The 12256-nt window shown below is 35.9% G+C and overlaps 1 protein-coding gene and 1 pseudogene across 1 annotated transcript; both read right to left on the reverse strand.

The window, feature by feature from the left end:
• Positions 1–4141: 4141 nt before the first annotated feature.
• Positions 4142–6244, reverse strand: LOC127790473 (L-type lectin-domain containing receptor kinase IV.1-like; annotated as a pseudogene).
• Positions 6245–8043: 1799 nt separating this feature from the next.
• LOC127790094 (uncharacterized) lies at positions 8044–10223 on the reverse strand. Its single transcript, XM_052319377.1, has 5 exons — positions 9827–10223; positions 9380–9624; positions 8803–9266; positions 8537–8697; positions 8044–8270 (listed from the first exon to the last, which is right to left on the reverse strand). The coding sequence occupies exons 1-5, from the start codon at positions 10221–10223 to the stop codon at positions 8044–8046; spliced, it is 1494 nt and encodes a 497-aa protein (XP_052175337.1).
• Positions 10224–12256: the final 2033 nt, after the last annotated feature.

The raw sequence follows: 12256 nt of genomic DNA on the forward strand, positions 1-12256 counted from the left end.
TTATTCGAGATGATCGCTCTTGCGTGATTTTCGGTGCTCGTGTCATCGATTACATCACAAGAGATAAATTACAAGTTGAGATTTTGACTATTACACAGGATAAAAATCAAATTCACAACCCACCAAAATAACGCTAATATATTGCTCATCCGACCTCTTGACCTATGCTCTGGGCATAAATAGCGTGTGGTCTGTGGTCGCTAGTTTAGACATTTTATTGGCCTTTTGACTGCAGCAACCAATTGCGTGAGCACACGAGGATATTCCCCTGTTCACCCTTTCATTTACTCTCCTGCCACGTCATCCTGGCTCCACACCTCAACCTCCTTCGAAATTAGTTTTTCTTTTTCTTAATCATTTTTGGAGTAACACACTACTATGTAATTTAAAGTAAATTTCGCTTCAGACCTTTAGTATAAAAATAGATACTTTATCTCATTTTTTAAAAATTAATGGTGTGAAGAACCGTCACTAAGAATTCCTAATTCACATAATTGTAAACCTTGTTAAGATAAGTGGTGCACCGATTTTATATATATATGTATATATATATTGTTATAATTATTATTCAAATTTTAAATTTAATTAAGATTAGAATTCTTAATTTGATCGTAATTATAATTTTGATTATGATATTATCAAATTCGATTGTATGTTAATTTTATCTCATTTAGAGAAATATTCTCATGAATCATTTTTTTATCAGAATATGATTTTTTGTATAAATAATTTTAGGTCTATAAATGAGTGACCAATGTTCTAAATTACATCTATTTGTTTAATGATATTTTGTTTTTTCTGTCCGTGATTTTTTTTTAATTTAGATTTTTTATATAAAATTATGTATTTATGTGTAGTTGATTGGTTTGATTATACAAAGTAAAAAGAGTATTTTGTATACACATATAGGGTTGACCCTTTGTGATTTATGATATTTTTGAGGATATTTCTTGTATTTTAAAATTAGCATTTAAAGTCTATATTTTGTTAGCACACACCTCATTTTCTATTTTTTAAATATTAATATAATCTATTATAAGTTAAAATAACAAAACAACATGTAATTAATGAAGTTCTATAATTTTTGAAATCATCGCTTATAGTCGATGGACCATAAGTCAATGATGGCTTGTGGTGGGTGTTGAAAGAAGAAGAAAAAGAAGTCATTTTCAGAGACTAATTATTGTCTAATACATGGGAGATGTGTGTGTATATATATGTATACACATATATATAGAGAGAGAGAGATCAAATTAGAGATTAGGGATTTCTATAATTTAGGAAGAAGATGAAATTAAGTGTTAGGGTTTCTTTTGATTTAGGATGAAAATTGAATCATTGTGGTTGATGACCTTCTTCTTCTCCTGCCCCAAACAAGACCTTATCCTTTTCTTCTCGCATAATCGATCTCTCTTTGGATTCAACTCCAACTTAAAGTCTATTGAAATTGTCTTCTCCATACGGCTTTTGAGATTCCAATTGCTAAAACCATCACTAACCAATCGTTCTAGTTTTTCTCCTCAAGGCAACACCTTGGAATTGACCCGAAAAATGGTGCATTGATTCTTATATATATACATATATTGTTACAATTATATATTATTTGATATTTAAATTTGACTAATTAGATTGAAACTCAAAATTTGACCGTAATTATGATTTCAAATTTAATTTTGATTATCATATTATCAAATTTGATTTTATATGAAATTTATCTCATTTGGAGAAATATTGTAATACCCTGAGGGCCTAGAGGAATTAGTATATATCGAGAATAGTGTAAGAAATGAAACAACACCAGCTGGATACCTTTTGGGTCTGAATGTTGGTAAAGAACTCCCAAGTTAAATGTGCTTGATCTGAGGTAATTCAAGGATGGGGTGATCTCCCTGAGAAGTTCGCGTAGGCCCATCAAGATAAGTCATTTCGGTCTTTCCTATCGCTCGATGCGGGATGTTATAGGTGGTATCAGAGCCGACCCTTGGAGAAGGCGGTCCAATGAGGGCGGGGAGTAGCACCGGGGCGCGAGGCCTGATCAAGGAGCGGCTCCTCACAGGTTTCTAGGATGGCAGCCTCCAAATGAGTGAAGATCTGGGACCAATTGTAAGGTCGCATGACGAGGACGTCATGTGCTCAAAGGGGGAGAATGTAATACCCTGAGGGCCCAGATGAGTTAGTATATATCGATGATAGTGTAAGAAAGGAAACAATACCAGCTGAATACCTTTTGAGCTAAATATTGGCAAAAAACTCCCAAGTTAAGCGTGCTTGACCTGGGGTAATTTAAGAATGGGTGACCTCCTTGGAAAGTTCGCATAGGCCCATCAGGGTAAGTTGTTCCGATCCTTCCTATCGCTCGATGCGAGATGTTACAAATATTCTCATGAATCATTTTTTGATCAGGATATAATTTTCTGTGTATATCTATAGATAATTTTAAATCTATAGATGGGTGACCAATGCTCTAGAATTACATCTATTTATTTAGTGATATTTTATTTTTTTTATTCATATTTTTTTTTCAATTTTTAAATCCTAATATTGTCTATTATAAGTTAAAATGACAAAACAACGTGTGATTGACGAGGTTCTATAATTGTTGAAATCATTGCTGCTATTCGATGGACCATAAGTCAATGTTGGCTTGTGGTGGATGTTGAGAGTAGAAGAAAAAGATGCGACTTTTGGAGATTAATTATTATCTAATATCTAGTGTGTGTATACATTATACATATATATATATATATATATAAAGAGAGAGAGATCAAATTAGAGATTAGGGATTTCTATAATTTGGGAAGAAGATAAAATTAAGTGTTAGGGTTGCTTTTGATTTAGGATGAAAATTGAATCTTTCTGGTTGATTCTCCTTCTTCCCAAACAAGACCTTATCTTTTATATATATAAAATTTGTAGTAAAATTTTGGTAATGAAAGAGAATGATGGCTTTAATTTTAGCAGATTTTTTTTTTTGAAAATTGAAGTAAAAGAGAATTAGACGAAAATATAGAGATTTTTAATAGGATTGTAAATGAGTCAAGTCGCTCGTGGGTTATTCGGAACTCGACTCAATAAAAGATTATTCAAGCTCGTTTTTCAGAACTCGTTTAATAAATGAGCCAAATTCTAGGCAAAACTCGGCTTAATAAGGCTCGTGAACTGCTCGATTTTAGGTTCGTGAGTTAGTTCGTATAAAAATTTATGAATAATTTAATATATATTTTTGAAATTTTCATATATTTATTTAGAATATTTACAAAATCATATATTTTAAGTAATTTTATTAAAAAATATGCATAGAAAAGTTATAATATTTCATGAATTTATATAATTATATACTAAATATTAAAAATTTTGAATAAATTTATCATCAATTTAATTTATTATTTACTTTATTAAATAAAATTGAAACTCAATAAGGCTCGTAAACTTAATGTGAGGCACAAGATATTAGACTCAATTATAAATGAACATACTCGTTTATAAAGAAGTTAAACTTGAGCTTTTTAAAACTCAACTCGATTTAACGATTACAACCCTAATTTTTAAAGAAGAAAGAAAGAGTCCATGAATGATTATTCTATCCTTAAGTTTACAACAATGATTATAAGTGGTGCTCACTGGCATTCATGCAACACATTAAAATATTTTTTTTATTAGTAATTTGGATACTAATTTTTTTTTTATCAAATGAATGGGTCAAATAACTTAAAATAATAAAATATAAAGTGGATGTATATATAATAATAAGAAGGGAAGGCCAGCAGTCTAGCCCATGTGCCACCTACTAGGCGACGTGAGCATGAGGTCATTTTGTATTACTTTTGTATTTTTTATTTTATATATCTGTTTTATCATAATTATTTAACAGAATTTTTAATAATGAACTAAATTGTAAAAAGATTAAAAATTTAATAATTAATATAAAAAAGTTAAAATAAAAAACTAATTTATTATAAAGAATACAATTTAAAAAAGATTAACAATATTATTTATCCCAAAGTACTCTCACCATTAATTACATAATTTTTCTCATAATTGTTCGTCATAAGTGTCATATAAGAGAATTAACAATAGAGATAGAGCTGACAAAAAGCTTTCACTTCCAAGTCGAAACAGAGAACAAGCCAGTAGCCATGAATGGCCGCATCACGGCATCACCTACAAACAGAGAGAAGCACATCAGACGACGAGCGTGTAAACTCCTTGTCCATGGAAGACGGATACGACAAAGCGAAGTCACTGAATCCTTCTGGGTTTGAGAACGTGAGCTCGGTCGCCGAGACGCCAATCGACGCCAGCTCCGGCAGTTCAACTTCTCCCTCTAAGTACTGCACCGCCTGTCGCATCGTCGGCCTCATCGACGGTTCACCGTGCGAGCACAGCAACCCCAACTTCAGTACTAACTCCGCTTGCTCAACCACATACTCGCCCCCCAAATTGGCATCCACCGCTCGGAAAATCTCGCCTTCGCTCCATAAAGAGAATACCCAATCAATCAACACCGTATGTCCCCCCATACTGCTGGCCTCTATTGGGCGCCGCCCGCTGGCCACCTCTAGCAAGAACGCCCCAAAAGCGTACACGTCCGTACTTGTCGAGGCCTTGCCGGTTCTGGCGTGCTCTGGCGCGATATACCTGTTCAATGTAAATGTGTAAGTACAAGACATTAGATGAAGCAGTGATTAACATTAATTCAGCAATACCCGATAGTTCCGACGACATTAGTGGTCTGAGGACCAGTTCCATGATCGTATAGTCTTGCAATCCCAAAATCGCTCAATCTTCCGTTCAATTCGCCGTCTAGTAACACATTACTGGCCTTGATATCTTTGTGGATCACCACTTGCTCCCATTCCTCGTGTAGATAAACCAGCCCAGACGCCACACCCTTGATGACTTTAAATCTTTGCTGCCAATTGAGGGTGAATTTTGGTTGGTCATAGCTAAGAGACACTTGTCAAGGCTTCCATTGGGCATGTAATCATAGACCAGAAGGAGCTCTCCTTTGCGCCGGCAGTAGCCTAGGAGGGGGACCAAGTTCCGGTGCCGGAGCCGGCCTATGCTGACGATTTCGGCCACAAATTCCCTCATTCCTTGCCGGGATTCATGGGAGATTCTTTTCACTGCAATCTCAAGCTTTGAAGTTGGTAATACTCCTCTATAAACCTTTCCAAATCCGCCACTGCCGAGAAGCTCTTTCTCTCTGAATCCTTTAGTGGCGATGTATAGATCTTTGAACTTGAATCTATGAGTGCCATAGACACGTTCCCATTCTTCCACCACTTCGGCGTACTTTCTCCTCCTTTCCCCGAAGGAAAACCACGCCGGAAATAGCGGCGAACAACGAAGCCAAGGAAATCAGAGGCATCCCAACTGTCAAAAACTTGGATGTCTTCTTGGGTGCCATTCGTGGAAGCTTCGGAAGCTCAGAAAGATCAAGCGGTTGAGCCTCGCCGTTGATCTTGAAACTCCAGCCGAGAATATAGTGGGATGTGACGAGTGAGCCCGTGGAGGAGGAGAAGCCGACGTACATGGTCTGGTTTATGATCGGAGAAAGGTCTCGAGACAAAGACAGAAGAGGCTTTGACGGCTTTTCAACACCGATCGGAGCGATTGTGACGTCCATTTTCTTCTCCGAGCCATGGTACTCCACCCAGACTTGCATCGCTTTGCCGCTGATCAGACTCAGGTTCTGAAACCGGTGGGTTTTTTCGACGTAATAGCCCGCTGGCTTGGCTTCGACTGATTTCAGTCCATTGATGTCAATTCCGACATGGTTGTCATTCAGATCTTTGAGTTCGCTGTTGTAGATCGTGTCGAGCTCCACCGCCACAGCACGATTGGTGTCATTGCCATCGTTGAACTCATTGAATAAGCCAAGGTGCTGGCTGGGAAGGCCGCCGGGAAGCCCGCGTTGCGGAGCGACAATGAAGACAATTCCATGGCCGCTGAGAGTGGGGTACTGGGGAATGATGCCGAAGACGAAGGTGGTGGAGAAGGAGAGAGCCGAGCCGGTGGGCGAGTTCTTGAAGTGGATGGGGCTTGGGTAGAAGGCGTGGCCTGTTTTCTGTTTGGTGCCGTCGGTGAGGGCCAAGAGGCCGCCGGGAGTGAACGTGGCTATGCCGTCGAGGGTCAGGTTGGCCAACTTGAAGGCGTTGAAGGCAAAGTGGGAGTCATCGGCGGTCGCAGATTGGGGGAGCAAGGGAAGATGAAGGACCAGAAGCTTGAGTAGCATGGCTGCGGCTGCGGCTGCTGGCAACTATCCCCATATCTGTCTATTTAACAATTACTAATAAGAATTAATTAATTAATTTGGGTTGCATACAAGTCAAGATGCATATGGGTTTGTGATAAGAAAAACCCAAGCGTGGAAACGTCGTCGATGCATGTAACTGGCTCTCACAGCTTTCTGCTAATTCATTTGGAAGCTTCTTAAATCCCCCAGCTGAAACGAAAACTGAGTGGATTTAAACTATAACTAGTTCTCGACCCGTGCAATATTCAACAAATATATATATATATATATATAAAATAATAGTTCAAAATATGAAATACATATTATAGTAAATTTAATATATTACATGAATTAATGAAGAAACAATAATTTTATTTCATTGTGATTAAAATAAATTTTGAAAGACTTCTTTGTATATAACATTTGTTATCAAAGTTGTTTGTTTACCCTCTTTATCACATATTAACATCTTCAATCCACTACGACTTGTAACTCTTGATATTGTAACCTACAATTACCCATGATTGAACATAGGTTTCTTCAAAAAAAGACCTACATGGGTCAAAGATTGGCCTTGACTCTTATTGATAGTCATGGCGTACGAAACAATAAGGGGAAATTGTCTTCGTTGAAATTTGAAGGGCAACCTTATATCGAATGGAGTCAACGACATTCTCGGAATTAACACTTTATGCCCTGCATTAGTACCTGACAATATTGTAGCCTCCAACACGTGACATCCAAGTCTTGTAACAATTAGCCTAGTCCCATTGCAAAGTCCAGCGGTATGATCAATGTTCCTCAACAACATAACCGGAATACCAACATTTAATCTCAACTAGTGGTTAGAGACACCAAAACATTTGATACTGTTTAAAAATTCTGTGGAATGAAGATCTTCCAACAAATCAATATTTGTATCTGACCTGCAAATCGTATCTGAACTTAAGTATGTCGTTCCTTCACAATCACTAATAGAAATCATGTAATCGTTGACAGATTTAACAACATCCAATATTGGTGCAAGAATGACCCTACCTTGCAAGTAAGATGCATTATCAACGTTGTTTGAAAATAATGGGTAAAATTGATTCAATCATATTACCGGACCCATGTATCAAAATATCATCTGGTATTTCCACATGTCCATCATTTTGGCCACCTAAAATCCTGTCACCGATGCTTGATATCCATTCAGAAAATTCTTTCAAGTAAACACTGTGATCGTTATCAATGAGATTTTGGAGCCTCATATTCTTTGTCAATTTCAACACCTTGCAATGTCGCCACAAATAAGACGAATTAATTGTTGTATGCACAATATCTTGTCTACTACCTTTCGGTATGACTGGTAAAATTTGCCTGAAATCCCCACCAAACACCACAGTTTTCCCTCCGAATGATTGGTTTAAACTTGATGGATTTTTGAATCTCATAATATCTCGCAAACTTTTGTCAAGTGCCTCAAAACAGTATTTATGCATCATAGGGGCTTCATCCCAAATAATAAGCTTTGTCTTTAATATCAATTCAGCTAATGGACTCCCCTGTTTAATGTTGCATGTGGAGTCTTCAGTCGGATTGAGAGGGATCGCAAATCTTGAATGGGTTGTTCTACCACCGGGCAAGAGCAAAGATGCAATTCCACTTGATGCCACATTTAAGACAACTTCCCCTTTTAATCGCAAACCTGCAGAAAGGGTTTTCCATACAAATCTTTTCCCCGTGCCACCGCATCCGTACAAAAAGAATACACCACCTTGATCAGACTGAACATCACTCATTATCGTATCATAAACACCTCTCTACTCATCTGTCAGTCTGGAAACAAACAACTTGTGATCTTCGGCAAGAGACCTTCTATCATATTGCATCTCATCGTGGATAAGCTTATTTTTTGAAAATGAAATGTCGATCTCGTACGAAAATGGCATTGATTGAAATTCACGAAGACTCTTCCCTCTACTACGCAATATCTTTTCAATCTCCAAAAGAATATAATTTTTCAGTTCCTCTTCACTTAGTTCCAAATCTGTAGTCATTTAAAACAACCAAATAAATAATTATAAATTTGAAACATATAAGTAAAACTTGGACGACATACAAAATCAATACAAACTAATTTTTGCATAAGTAATTTGTGATATTTGTTTTGGATGGAAAAAATAAATCTAAAACTTTTCACTGAACATGTTAAGTGATATTATGATCATTGATTCGTAAAAAATCACAGAGTACCTTTATGAGCTAAAACACATCGCTATCTATGAAGGATATCGTTAGACAGTAACAACCAACATTGTTCCCAAACATATTCAGGTCTCGACAAAGAATCAGATGCCAACAATGTTGCGAATAGATTTCTCAACGATTGCGTCGAACCCCAATGACTTGCTTCAACAATACTGTCGATGTACTCTTTATCGTCATCCAACAAACCTAGCGCATAGCAAACATCCCTGAATGAATAGTACTGCACACCATTAACACACCTAATCTCTTCGTAGCTCTATGGACCCCATACTATATTGAGAAGGGTTCTTAAATAATACATCTCTCCACACCCTGGAGGAACGTAAAATATACGCCCTATTGAAAAGCCACGTTGTCTTGGAAGCCATTCTCTCTGTTCATGTTTCAAAACGAATTTAGTTGGAAATTCCACATATGTAAGTTCCCTTGCAGCTTTATACTTTCTATTAGCATCCATCCAAGCAATGAACATACTTTCCTTAACCGAAGGACGACTAAGAACATCATCAATATGATCAGAGTCGGAGAAGAATATATTTTGCTGGTTTGGTATATGAAATGATAAGCGCTCAACCGGGGGATTCCTGTAGTGAATGTCATAACCAAACATCCTCCAAGTTGCCTCACAAGATGATATATATCTGCAATCATAGTACATGCTTATCTCATCAACCTGCTTATTAGTGTTTTCATCTGCAGCGGTCTGATAAAAACTGGTTGTGACACGATCATGGCCCTTGTTCACATACTTGAAAAGATATTTAATTGATCTGGACTGATTGCACCATTCCACATTTATGTGAGCACCATACTTCAATAACAAGTAACGATTATGGGGAATGACAAATCTATTGTCAAGATCAATGCCACTCTTGTTGACAGTTATACCATTATCTCATCGTCGGTAAACTGGGTACCTATCATCGTCAACATTTGTAAACTCTGCAAATTTTTTTGGAAAATGCTTAGAGCATCGTCCATTGACCATGCATGGGGAGTGCTTCTCAAATTGCCACATGGACCATGAATCATTAGATCTCTCATTGCAGTATAATATTTGGGATCAATCGATTCATCAGGGATTTCTGCAGATGTGATGCGGTCTATGTCATCTCCAGTTGGGTACTTAGCATCTTGAGATAAAAAAAAAAAAAAGCAATATATGGGCATGGGGCAAGCCACACTTCTGAAACTCAATCGTGTAAACAACTAAAAAATAATTGAAAAAGGAAAAAGAAATAATGTGAACAGAACGTCATGCAAAGTCTCAACTAACAATGTGAAAATAAGATTATTAATTATGAATGTCTAAATAGTTAATAGATGTATATTTACTTGCTCTGACAGTCCCGAATACTTTATTTTGCCTATGATCTTTCATCAAATGGTCCAACTTGACCTTGAATATTCTGCACAATATGTCAGGCCGGTCCTCTGATTTCAGGCTTCCATTTTCTAGGAAGCAGATAACCTCTGGCCATTTCGGGTTACACGTAAATGTAATGAAAAGGTCAGGATATCCAACCCAACGACAGATAGCTATTGCATCTTGATAGTTCTGTATCATGTACTGCGCTCCACCAGTAAAAGTAGATGATAGAACAACTCTTTTTCCTTGTGTGGATGGATTAGTCTCGCCTCGTAATAATGCGTCGGCCAAACCATTGTAAATGTCACATCTCAATTGCTTTTGATGATTGCGCACATAATTCAATCGAGACGTCTCGACCATAGTGTACGCATCGACTAAAAATTGCTGGAACAATTTTCTGGAGAATAGTATGTGAGGCGATTCACAATCCCTTTCCTGTAGTCTATACGAAAAGGATTCTCGCATGCTTAACTTTTTTCGTGCACCAGATGATCTTGATCTCGAATTCTTTAACTGAACGTCTTCTTTATAGCCATCTTGGCCGTACACGAAAAGCAATAGGTACTAAAGCCCAAGATATGAAGGATTTAATTCATTAATTCACTTGAGAAGTCCACTTCGAGTTTCAACAACTATATCTCTCTCACCAAGTGCAGTCTCGAAATCGCCGGGTACCAAACCCGCAACCTGTTCAGCTGATGGAAGGTTATATCTCATTCCATCTGCAGATCGCTTTCCAATTAATCTAAGCTTTACTTCAGAGTAATTAGGCTTTCGCATACTTTCCCTCACCATCCTGAAAGACTTCACAAGGACATTGTGTTCATCAAGCATATCCTGAAGATCTTTGATAATATCCCCATGGAATTTAGTTGTCTCTGAAGTTCATCTACATGAACGAATAGAAAATTTAAAAAAGATGTCGGTACATCACATTAAAATAATATTCACATAACAAACTTTTATTTATAAGATTACTTACCCAACAACGTTCATACGGTTTGCAACTTCGTTCGCAGTGTCATATATGTATAACTGAGCAAACTTTGGTTTAGATCCTTTTGTTGGCAACAAACTACCAATCATGTTATAGTTTTGCCCATGCAATCTGAAGATAGGAGGGGATTTACCATGATGGACACTTGTGTCAATCTTTCCGCCCATTGATGTGAAGGAAAACATCATGTTGTATGCCCTTATGTTTTCCAGGAAATGCTTGCTTTTATCGTTATCAGAATAAAATAAATCAATAAGAACTTGAGGCAGAGTATGCATGAGAGGGAGCTCTACTTTGCCTTGCATGCAACACAAAGAGAACTTTAGGTTTTGGTATTGTAATGTTTTCCCACCCTTTCCTCGTACCAAAATATGGCTCCGCAAAACTCGCATTAATTATTGGGATCTCCTATATCAGTATATTCTGAACGATAACATAATCGATATAAGATTTCTTTAGCAAAAAATAAGAATAAAAAATAAAGAGAGAGTAATAAAAAAATACATACAAAGCTTCTATCTCATTTAGAATTTTTATATTAGTAACTCTATATTTTTCCTTAGCAATAAGCATTGCAAAAAAAAAAATGAAAATTAATTTCCATTTTTTGTTCTTTTAAGTTATTGTAAGCAACATAAAAACCTTACACATAGGGTTTAGCATGAACAAAATTATCGTTCAGAAAATTAATTTTAATAATTTTAATGTTATACGAATCTTTTTTTTTTTTTTTTTTAAGTTTGAAACGTTGCTTAAATATTTAAATATAAACATTTTGCGAAATAGTCACAAGCTAAACAAAAGATATAATTAGTGTAAATGAATGGTTCATCAGAAAAAAACAGAATAAAGCATTAACCAACATCTTTCCGGTCCATACTCCACGCACATGTGTGTGATGAGCATTCTAGAACCTAAGGTTGCGTTCTCTTTGCTATTTTTAAGTCATTTTTAGTTTTTGATTTTCTAAAATAATGAAAACACGTTCTCTTTGCTGTTTTTAAAAATACATTTTTGAAAACAAAAAAAAAAATTGTAAAGAAAACTAAAAACAACAAAAAGTTATTTTGAGTGTTTTCATCCAAAATAAACTCTAAACTCTAAACTCAAAACACATTTATTTATTTATTTATTTATTCATATTTTATTATTGTAATAGGAAAAAATATTACAAAATTCATTAACTTTAAAATGTATATATTTTTTAATAATATATTAACATTAAATATTTCTAATTTACTGAATAATCAAATTTATTGAGTAAAATATCATTAAAAAATTATTTTCAAAATTTCAAAAAGAACGCGTTTTCTAATTTTCTGTTTTGAGAAATAGTTTTTCAAAATGACAAAGAGAACGCATTCTCAACTTTCTAAAAATAGACTACCAAAACAGA

Source organism: Diospyros lotus, chromosome 14, assembly GCF_014633365.1.
Source record: "Diospyros lotus cultivar Yz01 chromosome 14, ASM1463336v1, whole genome shotgun sequence".
NCBI lineage: Eukaryota > Viridiplantae > Streptophyta > Magnoliopsida > Ericales > Ebenaceae > Diospyros > Diospyros lotus.